The sequence below is a fragment of the Artemia sp. Qi Xiang Cuo genome, chromosome 6 (genome assembly GCF_049724085.1).
Source record: "Artemia sp. Qi Xiang Cuo chromosome 6, ASM4972408v1, whole genome shotgun sequence".
Classification (NCBI taxonomy): domain Eukaryota; kingdom Metazoa; phylum Arthropoda; class Branchiopoda; order Anostraca; family Artemiidae; genus Artemia; species Artemia sp. Qi Xiang Cuo.
Window position 1 is genome coordinate 45,805,567 of NC_142799.1, and position 14,510 is coordinate 45,820,076.

Here is a 14,510-nt window from a genome sequence, read left to right on the forward strand (position 1 = left end):
AAGTAAGAACTTTCATATTTTTTTTTGGAAAACGCTTTTAGGGTTCTCACACATTTTGAGTTTGTTTTTGTAAATTCCATTTAGACGGTACCTCTTTTGGCGAAGTTAAATTTTATTTCCAAAATTATGCAAATTTATATGTGCTAATAGGTTTTGATGAGTAGCTTTAAAAGTAATACATTTTACATATTTAGAATCGACATAAATAACATTTTGATTGGATTCATAACTTCGTTCTTAGAGATTTGATTTCTAATGACAAGGTTCGCTCATCACTTACAGTTTGTTGCTACGAACTGTTTGATCCAAGGCTCTCTTAAACGTAAGGGGGACTACAACATGTATTTCGTGGCCCCCAGTAGAGGGGCCAAAAGGCAATGACCCAGGGAAACAAGAAGGCATCAAGAAATGTATATATTTAGGAAAAAGAAAAATATTCCCATTTAAATTTTGGTAAAAACATAGCCTAGTTTCTGGCAGCACTCGTCCTCCTCCCCACCCCTTCCGACCTCTCCAGTTTTTGTGCCGGAAAGCTTGTGAATGTAATCTTTATATTAAACCGAAAAATTTTGTGTGCAACGACAGGGGAGCCATCACCCAGCAGTGCCCATCTTGCAGGTTTAGTCTAAAAATATTCCTGGGAACGGAGATGGGGTAGAGGTTAATTTCTATCCCCCTCCCAGAACCTCCTTCTAAATACACCTGAAGGTTCATGGAGAAATAGGAAACTTGAGGAAAAAATATACTTTTAAGGTTTCTGACAAATTCCCCCCTCCCTGACCTGCACAAAAATCCACCGGTCCTCCTTCATAATAACGGATGCACAATTCTACGTGGCTGTGTATAATTTATCATTTAAAAAAAAACTACTTGTTTGAATGAAGCTTTTAAAAAATGTGTATCTTAACCGTTTATTCTGTATGTACTACTTGCCTCTTTAGGGACAAATGCTCTTGTACACGTTCTGCTGCTGAAACTGGTTTCACCTCATTATATTTTTGATAATTTTAAATTGGTTGGCTATCTCGGAATTTTCAGTCGCTAGCAATTTGGCCCTCTTTGGGGCAAAATGGTATTTGTGTCATAAAATGGCAGAGAAAACGTTAATTTGCCGTGGCACAATGTTTGTGTCTCTGCTTAAAAAGGGCACTACAACTTTGAATTTCCTTTCGATTCAGTCTTCTTGATTTTCTATGGCCATTGCTTCGATACAATTACCCCTAGAAAAAAAAAACAAAAAAAAAACACGCACCAGTGACCATTCTTCTCGGAAAAAACAATGCAATATTTCGCATTATTGTAAATAGAGGCTCGAAGCATGTGTAACAGGGTTCTGTGATACGCTGAATTTGATGGTGAAATTTTCATTAAGGTCACGTGCTCTTTTAAGGGTATCTTGCCCTTCTTTTCAAGATCAGGCAATTTTTCTCAGGTTCGTAGCTTTTGGTGGGGAACTTTAAACTTAATAAATTCTACAAAATTGATCACAAAATTGATGGATCACCATAAAAAAGGTTAAATTTAGAATCAACCAAAAAAGTTCTTTTGCTGTATTATATTTTTATTGAAACTTCTGTTTTAGAGTTTCAGTTACGATTACCAGAAGTAACTCTTCGCTTACAGTATCAAGTGTGTTAACCTAGGGCGTTCAGACTTTTCAGTTTTCGTTTCGAACTGCTCTAACTTTGACTCTCACGATCATACTGTAAAAAAAAGTGATTCAAATTTCTGAAAAAAATTTCATCGACTATCATACATTTTGGGCCAATATGCAAGCTGAAGACAGCATTACACGTTTTTTTCGATTTGGGGGAGAATTGGAAGCAAAACTAAAATGATTCTACACTACTAAATTGTGAAAATCGTATGTTTAATTACTAACAATATCAAACTAACGATAAAAAAATCTTATTATAGGTGCACAAACCTAAATTTAAGGGACACGGGTATGTGGTTTTCTTTTTTCTTTTTTTTTTTTTTTTGACGGGCCAAATTCTGGAGTACTTGAAATTTTCACTAACCCAAATGACGACTCTAACCAGGACAGAATAAGTGATCAATCTTGGCTGGGCTTATTTAGCCATTGAGCTGAACTGTGTCATAACCTAATGCTGATATAGGCGCAAAAAAAAAGAAAAATTTTGACAAGCAAAGACAATGTGTTGAATGATTAGGATTGGGTTCTACAATTAACCTCTAGGTTTTTAGTCAGATAGACTAGATGGTGTTGATAGCGTTTTCTCGGTGGCTGACTTTTGGTTCTAGTTTTATTATATGTTAATTAAGAAATCTACTTTAGTTATATTGGATGTTATGCTTGGTATGCTTTGAAGTTAAAATTGAAATGTCAAGAATTGAACACTTATATTACAGCTTTAAAGCTATTTACTAAATCCTAATTAAAACTTGATCTGACTAGAACAATTTTTGTTCGTGGTAGCTAGTAGATAAAATCATGTAACAAATATGAGCATCCCTAAGCAGTGTCTTTTGTTTCTGCTTTATTGGTTAAAATTCAGAAACCGGGAGAAGGGGGAGGTTGTAGTTCGTTATTAAGTACCAGTTTCGAACCTTATTGTCTTTCGCCTGAAGTTTCTAAAACTGTGCATCCTGGTTGCGTGTTCTCATCCTTTTGGTCTAAAATAAAAAATGATTTTTTGAGAGACTCATGTTTTGCAGTTCCCAGAACTGTTTCTTCTATAGAGTCAATGGTTTCTTTAAAGCTTGATCAACAATACTAAAATATCTGGGAAGTGTTCCATCATCATCAAGATCTAACAGGGCCAAGACAAAGTACTTGCCAACATTATCCCTGAGGTGGAGATTTATTGACGTTTTTGCACGTTTTGAGCAAGTCGTGGTTCCAATGGAGTAGCCCATATCTGTACCTCTAAACCACGCAGTTTGGCACAATGGATTTCCACTTCATCGAGATCAGGAGATAATCCACCTGACCTAGTCCCTAGAACTCAACTGTGTAGAATAAATAAGTTGCAGCAAAAAGTGAGGAATTGCTCACTGGAAGATTATATTGCTTAGTAAACTCAGGTAGTGCTGCTCCACTAGAGCATCTGTCGCCAGGACCATGCATCCTAAATAGATAAATTAGAATTATCATTCTTCCGACCAATTCTTGCACTGGTGTTGCCACGTATGATGAGAACATCTTTAAGGGGTACTCTTTGTATAAGGATTTGGAACGAAGCATAAAAGCCTCGCTTCAACTTCCTCTGGTGCTTCTCTTGTTGCGGCATAAACTGATACTACAATAATGTTTGTAAGCTGGTCTCGTGCAATACGTTCAGATATGGGTTCATAGTGAATGATGCAGTCAATTACTTTCGGTGAGAGGACGAATTCTACAGCTACATTGTCAGAACCTTCCAAAAGGCCAAAGTTATGCGTCGGCATCGGTTTGTCATGATTGGTATCAAACTGATTGATCGATCGGCTGTTCAGTCGTCTTTCAGGGACATCAAAAATATACAGATCCTATTTGTAGAGCTTTCAGCTACGTAAGCTTACGTTAATGGATATTTTACTGAACAAAGGTTCTATCATCCGATATTCAGGACTTTTCTTCGTGACACGATTTTGGCTCGTCTAATTATCTGGAGGCTGTCATCAGCCTCAACGCGTCGCTTGTCAAGAATGCTGTAGTTAAACTTGCATTCTTAACATTGAATTCTCACCACAATTCTCAACCGTCTCTTAGAAATTTGGCTGACCAAAAGGACCCCAGTCCTACGGCAACCTCTACAACGCGAACCAAGCGGATCCTCGGGAATCTCGGTGATCCGACATATCATCTAAATGATATCCGCAGTTTCAACCCCTCCCACAGTGAGGCCGTTTAGTCGTATCTTAATGCTGAATAGGGAAGGAGATGATGCCTTGACTGCTACCGGGAACCGCTACCTTTATGAACCAGCAGAAACAACTTCCATAATATATACCCAGCCTAACGTTAGAAAATTTCGAAAGGGCAACTCTTATTCTCGGCATGAGTGTAAATTTATATATAAAGCTATAAAATTATAGTCTTTCGGAAATAGTCTACAAAAAGCTCTTTGTCCACTATCTATTCAGCCGTTAACCTGCTAAGATTCTGTAATTCCCTGGTGCTATAACACGATGAGCAATGTTTTTCCTAGTATTTGCTTATTCACCATTTTTCTTAAAGTTAAAGCCATTCGCAGGGATTAACCGAAACTCACAATTAGTTTTTTTTTGTTCTATTTCTCAAATTTGGGATGCGAGATGGAGGATTTTCTGTGCTATTAGGATTGGAAGTCCGTTTTTTTTCACCCTAATATTATTTGAGTAATGTTGAGAGATAGGCAATGCTGGGACTGATTGAGTAATGTTGTAAGAATGTGACATTAAATACCATACTTTAAGAAATACAATGCAATACATTTAATGGAATAGTCTCAATAATTAAAATAGTGAAAAGGGAATGAAATGTGTTCTTGAGAAATTAGACCAAGTGGGAGGGGGAGGCAGATCGATACAGTACATGACTCACGAATTATAATTTTTTTCTCATGCTCACCAAGGAATTCCAAAACTATTCTACTCTCGGAAAGTAAGCAAATTGTATTCTAAACTTAAACATTACTTTAAACAAATAATAGTAAACTCAATTTACGCTTGTTTTAACTTTGTTCAGTTTAATTTGGTGTCAATCAATTGTGGGCAAAAATGATGGTTTTAATTACCATAAGAGATAAGTTAGAGCTCTAAGAATTTGATTCTCCACAATTGTAGGTGTAATAATCTTCACTAAACAAGATTGCTATTTATCAATGCTACAAATTCAAGTATATTTTTATTTGCAGCTTTATACGAATTTTTACAACTCTGACTTAATTATCGCTTCTCCGCTCGGTCTACGCATGATTATTGGAGCGGAAGGAGAAAAGGATAGAGATTTCGATTTTCTAACATCTATAGAACTACTTATTATTGACCAGTGTGATGTATTGCTGATGCAAAACTGGGAGCATGTCCTACATCTCTTTTCCCATCTTCATTTGCAGCCACAGGACACACATGGAACGGACCTCTCACGTGTTAGAATGTTTGCCCTTGACGGCCTTGCAAAATATTATCGACAAACTTTAGTATTTAGTTCTGTGATTCGACCTGAAATAAATGCATTAATAAACAAGCATTGTTTTAACTACTTTGGAAAATGTGTTGTGTTTAACGAAATCGACACAGGCACTGTTGGCCAAGTAGTGGTTCAGTTACCTCAAGCGTTTCATAGATTTGAAGCTTCTTCCCCGCAGAATGCCACTGATGCACGCTTCCAATATTTTATTGAAAAAATAGCGCCTCAATTCAGAAATAGCTCCATGAAACATACTTTGATATTTGTGCCATCATACTTTGATTATGTAAAACTGAGAAATTACTTCAAGAAGGAGGAGGTGAATTTTACGCAAATTTGTGAATATACTGAAGTAAGTCGATTTTGTGTTTTTAAAGATCTCGATTGTTTTCATGTTCGATATTTAGAATTTCTTTGTTCTCCCTTTTTCTTCTTTATTTTCTCTTCAAAATTATCAGTTTATTGTGAGATTTTCTTTTCTAGTACTTTCACTTTAAACAACCCCAATAAACAGTCTTGCGTAGAAAGTTGAGACTAACTTACTTATTAATAATAGAAGTAGTAAAACTGCTTGATTTATGATAATATAGATCAGAAAACCACTTCTTGGGTAGGGGTGAATTTGTATGGGTATTTATGGGTTTAAATGACCTTGTAGACATCCCAATGTCTTTTTAATTACATAAAAGAAGGAGATCATTAAAGGAAAGGGTGAAATTTCCAAGCCGATTTTACTGTTTTATCCTCTTGATGATATACTTGCATACTACATGATGTATATTGCTGCACACTGTAGGTACGGTGATTGCACCGATTAGACGCAAAATATAGAAATAGCCAGAGGAGATCCGTAAGTAGCAGTTTCACTCTTGGTGTAACGGATAGATTTTGTTCAAACCCACAGGAACATATCTATTTCTAAAAAATAAGTTTACCAGTCAGAGTCAAACCATAGTGTTTTTTTGATTAGAAAGTTATGCATCTCCCATGTATTTTTTTTTGGGGGGGGGGGGGTACTTTTTGCAGGCCATAGAAATTTGGGAGGGTGTTCATTCGATCGGATTCTGAAAGTTCAGTGCCCTTTTTAAGGGTAGAAAGTAATTAGAGGGTAATCGGTCCTGCTTCTGTGCCCTTTTCTGTCCCAGGCACCCCTATAACCCCCTTTGTAATTGAATTATAATTTTGAGGCTGCCATTTCACTGAGAATAATAAAAATTCCCCCCCCCAAAAAAAAACAGGAGGGCAAGTGCCCTCCTGTCCCCCCAAATGTCCCCTTTATATTTAGTCATAGTTGGGTGATTATTTACCTAAACAAGCTTTTATTCAGGTTTTGTTATGTTTTTTGTTGATTAGGCTAATAAACCCCTTTTTATTAAAAAAAGAAATTGATTTGCCATTTTCTATTTAATTCTAATATTTTAAATAGAAAGTTTTTTTCTCAGTACTTTTCTTCTTGATTCCATTTGATTCTGGGATAAAACATTTATGCCGACATAAAACTATTATACCATCAGTCGGCACTTTGTTTCAGTATTCTACGAGCAAACTCGTATTGATGTTCAGCAAACTCGAATTGAGTTTGCTGAAACAATATTTTGATTTGACGAGCTTATCTTGAATATTTTGGTGTTAGGTTTGGTAACTAGGACAAAAACTGGGCACCGTATATTGTTTGTAAAACTTATATAAAGCATTTGTGACAGTGGAATACCGGTCGACGAAGCAATGGTTTGGAAAGAACTCAGAAATCACTTTAGGGATATTTATTTCTCCCTAATAAATACTGCTGCGATCCATCGGTAGCACCATAACAAGTATACTTATATTGACTTAGTATCTGCAAGACGTTCGATACCTGATTCAGAACATATCTGTCACTAGTTACCTGTGCTCTGTGGGGATGAATATTATCCCTATGCTCCACGTTCTGACACCACTGATGGTGACAATGATTGTGAAGAGACATAAATATCCCTCAATATTTTAACCAAGATGTGGTAAATTACATCACCAGAGATCTCAACCTGTTGAAAGAAGATTCTGAATTACTTGCTTCTAGGCTGAAGGATCAAAAATTTACTTGAACCATGAACAAAAATTACATTTTATCGTACAAGAGAGCAATATCTGCTACACATTTTCTCTGAAGGAGAAGATTGGGTATTTTGTCACAATATTTGAGGACTGCTGAATATTTTCAGGATGATTGACGCCTGTTTATTGACGGTTCAGAGTGAAGTTTGAAAATGCAATGGAAACAAATAGGGTTCAATAAATCGTATTTACTCATAGTGAGTAATCCAGGGATCTTTCCAGTAATCGTTATCTTTCAAGGGGTGGCTCACATTCGCCGGAGTCGGTTTGAGAGTGGATTATAGGGTAATCGGGGGCACTGATAACGAATATCGGGGTGCACAAGTTTGCGCGCGTGTAGAAAATGGTAATTTTAGCCTATAATAGTAGTAACCTAGGTTATATTTTGCGGCCTTTACGTTTCATCCTGTGTTATTTGCGGCTTTTACGTTCCTTGGTGCCTTTCCAGAGCATGTATCTATGGATCTAGGGCCTTTACGTTCCTTCCTGTGCTATTTGGGGCCTTTTATGTTCCTTCCGGTGTTATTTGCATAAAGCTATAGGAATCTTTACGTTATTCTATAGAAGCTCTTCACCTTTTCAAAGAGAGTGAGTATCCTCTCACATAATGGAATTTGAGGGTCGATAAGGTGAAATTATGTCACTATTCTAGTTTTTCTAAACCAGTATTGCCTATAACTTAATATATTCAAATATTTTTTGATAACTTGATAGGTGATTTGAATAAAGCCCAGTATCGCATACACTATTAGAGATATCAAAATGATATCTCATTTGCATTAAGCTAACTCAATTTGCGAAAAGAAATTGCATTTACACAACTCGGCTCTGATTGAATTGTCGCCAGCAATGGGATCGAAAATGACACGTAATCACTGCTAAGCCTTTTGTTATTGCCAGAGGATTACCCAATTCACTTCTTAGTGTTAACTGACAGAGTTCCAAATACAAACATTTTGAAAAGCAAACATTTTTTTTTTGTTATTAAAAAATTTGACACGATAATCAGAATTATTTGTTTGGCATATAAAAAGGAGTAATGAGATTTGCAAATTGGAGTGTAGGATTTGTCAATTTTGGAGGGAAAACCAAAAATACTCAGAATCGAAAATAAATGGGATCTATCTCAAGGGGAAGACTCAGACACCCTTTGTTCCCCCATTCCTGAGGGCAGGGGAGGGGGGGAGGTTTAAGAGACTCTAGTGTTTTATTCCATGTGATTTTTTCTTTACTTGATGATCATTCAAAAAGCGAGGATTTCTTTTAAATAAATAATTCTTAATCCTCTCACATAATGGAATTTGAGGGTCGATAAAGTGAAATTATGTCACTATTCTAGTTTTTCTAAACCAGTATTGCCTATAACTTAATATATTCAAATATTTTTTGATAACTTGATAGGTGATTTGAATAAAGCCCAGTATCGCATACACTATTAGAGATATCAAAATGATATCTCATTTGCATTAAGCTAACTCATTTTGCGAAAAGAAATTCCATTTACACAACTCTGCTCTGATTGAATTGTCGCCAGCAATGGGATCGAAAATGACACGTAATCACTGCTAAGCCTTTTGTTGTTGCCAGAGGATTACCCAATTCACTTCTTAGTGTTAACTGACAGAGTTCCAAATACAAACATTTTGAAAAGCAGACATGTTTTTTTTGTTATTAAAAAATTGGACACTATAATCAGAATTATTTGATTGACATTTAAAAAGGGGTAATGAGATTTGCAAATTGGAGTGTAGGATTTGTCAATTTTGGAGGGAAAACCAAAAATACTCAGAATCGAAAATAAATGGGATCTATCTCAAGGGGAAGGCTCAGAGGCCCTTTGTTCCCCCATTCCTGCGGGCAGGGGAAGGGGGGGTTTGAGGGACTCCGCTGTTTTATTCCATGTGATTTTTTCTTTACTTGATGATCATTCAAAAAGCGAGGATTTCTGTTAAATAAATAATTCATAGACCTTTTAAAAGAGCTTGAAAGGTTTTGAGGGAACTATGTTTTTTTATTACATGTAATTTTTTCTTTACTTGATGGTCATTCAAAAAGCGAGAATTTCTGTTAAATAATTAAGTCTAATACCTTTTAAAATAGCTTTAAGGGACTTGTGGGACTCGGTTGTTTTATTCCATGTGATTTTTTCTTTACTTAGTGTTCATTCAAAAATAAAGGATTTCTTTCAAATGAATAATTCCTATAACTTTTAAAGTAGCTTTAAGGTGTTTGAGGTACTCTTTTTTTTTATTCTATGTGATTTTTCTTTAATTGATATTTATACAAAAATAAAGGATTTATGTTAAATAAAGAATTATTATGACATTTAAAATGGTTTTACGGGGTTTGAGGGACTCTGTTGTTTTATTCCGTGGAATTTTTTCTTTACTTGGTGTTCATTCAAAAAGTGAGGATTTCTGTTGAATAAATAATTCTTATATTTTTTCGGTTCAATTGACAGCGAGGATTTCTGTTAAATAAATAATTCTTGTACCTTTTAAAAGAGCTTTACGGGGTTTGCGAGACTCAGTTTTTTTATTCCATGTGATTTTTTCTTTACTTGATTGTCATTCAAAAAGCGATGATTTCTGTTAAATAAATAAGTGTTATACCTTTTAAAATTGCTTTTAGGGGTTTGAGGGACTCTGTTGTTTTATTCCGTGTGATTTTTTCTTTACTTAGTTTTCATTCAAAAAGCGAGGATCTCTGTTAAATAAATAATTCTTATACCTTTTAAAATAGCTTTACGGGGTTTGAGGGACTCCGTTGTTTTATTCCATGTGATTTTTTCTTTACTTGATAGTCATTCAAAAAGCGAGGATTTCTGTTAAATAAATAATTCTTACACCTTTTAAAATGGCTTTACGGGGTTTGAGGGACTCTGTTGTTTTATTCCGTGTGATTTTTTCTTTACTTGATGTTCATTCAAAAAGCGAAGATTTCTGTTAAATAAATAATTCTTATACCTTTTAAAATAGCTTTACGGGGTTTGAGGGACTCAGTTGTTTTATTCCATGTAATGTTTTCTTTACTTGATGGTCGTCTTATATCTTTTAAAATAGCTTTACGGGGTTTGAGGGACTCCGTTGTTTTATTCCATGTGATTTTTTCCTTACTTGATAGTCATTCAAAAAGCGAGGATTTATGTTGAATAAATAATTCTTATATTCTTTACGTTCAATTGAAAGCGAGGATTTCTGTTAAATAAATAATTCTTATATCTTTTAAAATAGCTTTACGGGGTTTGAGGGACTCAGTTGTTTTATTCCATGTGATTTTTTCTTTACTTGATAGTCATTCCAAAAGCGAGGATTTCTTTGAAATAAATAATTTTTATACTTTTTAAAATAGCTTTACTGGGTTTGAGGGACTCTATTGATTTATTCCTTATGATTTTTTCTTTACTTGATGGTCATTCAAAAAGCGAGGATTTCTGTTAAATAAATAATTGTTATATTTTTTCCGTTCAATTATTTTCAGTGTAAGCCAATATAATGCTAGGGGGAGTAAAAACAGTAGTTATTTAGTACCCGGTAAACAGGTGACTTGATATGCTTCATTAGAAGTAGGTTATTGCTAATGATACCTCCTCGACAGATATTTTTATGGTTCTAACAATTGTACTCTATGCTTGCTCAGAGACACAATGTGGCTCTCCCGTTATTGTTCTATGGCCAGTTATCGACACTACCTATTTTATTGAATGTATTAAATCAATATTTTTTAGACAGTGGAACGATTAATACGTAACTAATATCTCTAAAAAAGTGAAGATGAAGCAATTTAAGAAAGTGTGTTCACATGATAGTGTTATTTTAGCATTGAATGCTGACAAGGAGAAGTATTTAAACTATTAAACAATTAAAAGAGGTAGCATTATCAGAAACGTATGCGTTCAGTGTCATGACAGTAATAAATTATATTTCTTTGGAGTATCAAAAAAATTCAAACTCCTATGTTGGTTGATATGCGATATTGAGATCTCCGGAAATGATTGCTCTCAAAGAGAATGCCAACATAAAAATAATAGTTGATAAATAGGGTATCTTCTTGCTAGTGCTTGTGGTAACATGTTACCCAGTGTTAAACCATATCGTCAGCTTTCTGGTATTAGCATTCAAATGAAAGCAAAGACGAAAAGAAAGGCCTACTCTTTTACTAATATCATAAACCATATCTTGTCTACATACCGGAACTGTTACCTGTGTAAAAATAGTGTGATAAAAGACAGTGAAATTGCTAGAAAAATAAAAAGGGCATTGGCAGAAAATATCACTAAGGAATATAAAGATGAATCGATGAAAAACAAAGTACCATCAAACGTTACTGCCATTGATCAAACAGTCAATGAATCAAATAATACCAAAGACGAAAAACATATTGACCCTGTCGATGACACACCTATAAAAATTGTGTATGAGTCAAAATGGAATAATGATTATTCTACTGATTACGAACTAAGAGAACACAATACCTACAGTATCAAGAGAGAATATGGTGAACCATTTTATGGAACAGACTAAAAATTTCCAAAGTTGTCCATTGATATTAATAATGTATAATAATATATATTTTTTTATTAACACTCTACATGACACTATTTCATTAAAAATATATTATGCCTTACATTGTTATGTATTCATTATTTTTAGAGTAAGCTAGCATATCGAACGTTTAGAATGTCTATTACAACATCGTAGATGTAAGAAAAGGAATTCACATACATCATATATCGGATAGATAGGTTAACATAGAGAAAATCTAAGTATAAGAATGAATAAATTCTCTATCAACATCTATTGACAGATACTTGGGATAGCATTGACAAAATCAAAGTATCGTAAGTAGCAAACTCTTTCTTGAATTCAACTCATGGGATTTCTCGAATTAAATATCAAAACAATAAAGAGTTTATCACTTACTTGCGATTTTATCATGATTTCTCGAATTAAATATCTGTATTGTGTCCAGGAAGCGAATTCAAGAAAGCGATTGTTACTTACAATTTCTTCACAATTTAATGAAAAGAATAGAACTATTCTAAAGAATAAAGACGGGTTAAGCTTAAAGATATTTATTGCTTAAACGTATTAACAGATTTAAAAAAAAAACAAAAAAAAACACAACAACAAATGTTTACATAAAAATAGTACTTAGAGTTCACTCTTAAACATCCACAAACGATGGTCCCATGATATAGAATAGTTTTTACCGTGTCTTATGGATTTATCACGATCAGGTATATTCTTAGGTATCCACTGTGCGAAGAACCTAACCTTGTCTTCAGGACGGTGATAACCCCCTTCAAATTTAGGACACTTAAACTCTTCTAGATTGAAAAGTGGAATCCTAGGATCACACTTTTGAATTAAAACTTTATCTGTAGGTAAATTGCCCTTTACGTAGAGCGCTTCAACCCCGAAAAAGCTGAAAATTTCACTGAGTTCCTCCTGAACATTTCTCAGTTCCTGACCAGCATTATTAAGTGGTGTAATCACTCTATCATAGAATCTCAGTCTGTTTATATGACGTAATGTAGTGCTCCACAAGCTTTTATCATGCTCAAACATGTTATAGTTCACTATCCAATGATAACAGTCAATTTCTTCGAGTTCCATAGACAATAATAAAAATGCACATTCAAATATAACACCACAAGATGATTTTTTCAAACTGATAAATTCTGTGTCATACAGTCCTATCATCTTGGAAGTTATTAATCTAGTTGTTAAGTAGAAAAATACTTCATCAAACTTTTATACCTTCGCTCAAGGTTGAATGGAGTTATGGCTAGGGGAATGAGTCCTAAAACCATCTGAATTCATTGTGGGGAGGAGTCATAAAACCCTTGGAAGTCATTGCGGGGAGGAGTCATTGAACTCTCGGTATCTATTGCATGTAAATGAAGTCTGGAAATTTCAATAACAGAACAATTCTTTTTTTTTTCTCTTTATCACAAACAATTTTCACTTAGCTACACGATGTAGAAATTTAATTCAAGAAATTATAAAAAAAATCTCAGTAAGTAACAATTTCTTTCTTGAAGTCTACTGTTGGATACACAATACGTAAATTTCATTCAAGAAATTATGAAAATATTTGTAAGTAAGTAACAAGCTCTTTATTGATTTCACTTCCTGAATATACAGTACAGATACTTCATTCAAGAAACGTGATTAAACACGTTTTGAAACTACATGCGATTTGCTTGCCTTTCCATGGCACCTTTCCAAACGAGCGGGGATTCCCCACTGGTTCCTACACATTGCAAAAAAGTGAGCAGTACGAAAACTCCACGTTTTGAACCAGACTGTTTTTTTTTCTCTTTATCACAAACAATTTTCACTTAGCTACACGATGTATTTCGATGTATATGCTTTATTTCATTTTTTAAGGTTAATTTAGACGAGGTTACGTGCGCGCACGTAACCTCGTCTAAATTAACCTTAAAAAAATTAAATAAAGCTATGTCGACTTTGCATGTCTCTCTCACTATGTAAGTACCGTTGCAGTGTTTAACCAATCACCCATCAATTTCTTGTATGTTGAGCAACCCCCGCTGTCTCTGATTGGTCCCTAAAAAAATAAGTGTCGTCTAAAAAACCAGTCTGGTTGAAAACATGGAGTTTTCATTCTGCTCACTTTTTTGCAATGTGTAGGAACCAGTGGGGAATTCCTGCTCGTTTGGAAAGGTGCCAAGGAAAGGCAAGCAAATAGCATGTAGTTTCAAAACGTGTTTAATCACGTTTCTTGAATGAAGTATCTGTACTGTATATTCAAGAGGTGAAATCAATAAAGAGCTTATTACTTACTTACAAATATTTTTATAATTTCTTGAATGAAATTTCCGTACTGTGTATCCAAGAGTTGACTTTAAGAAAGAAATTGTTACTTACTGAGAATTTTTTCATAATTTCCTGAATTAAATTTCTACATCGTGTAGCTAAGTGAAAATTTTTTGTGATAAAGAGAAAAAAAACAGTCTGGTTGAAAACGTGGAGTTTTCGTACTGCTCACTTTTTTGCAATGTGTAGGAACCAGTGGGGAATCCCCGCTCGTTTGGAAAGGTGGCATGGAAAGGCAAGCAAATATCATGTAGTTTCAAAACGTGTTTAATCACGTTTCTTGAATGAAGTATCTGTACTGTATATCCAGGTAGTGAAATCAATAAAGAGCTTGTTACTTACTTACAAACATTTTCATAATTTCTTGAATGAAATTTACGTATTGTGTATCCAAGAGTTGACTTCAAGAAAGAAATTGTTACTTACTGAGAATTTTTTCATAATTTCTTGAATTA

The 14,510-nt window shown here is 34.5% G+C and overlaps 1 protein-coding gene across 1 annotated transcript in view; it reads left to right on the top strand.

Annotated features, from left to right (window-relative positions):
- Window positions 1-14,510, top strand: part of LOC148951283 (U3 small nucleolar RNA-associated protein 25 homolog) — an 85,845-nt gene that overhangs the window by 52,497 nt on the left and 18,838 nt on the right. The window contains exon 6 of the mRNA XM_089090774.1: window positions 4,842-5,468. Within this exon, the coding sequence (XP_088946900.1) occupies window positions 4,842-5,468 (627 nt within the window). The remainder of the gene's footprint in view (window positions 1-4,841; window positions 5,469-14,510) is intronic.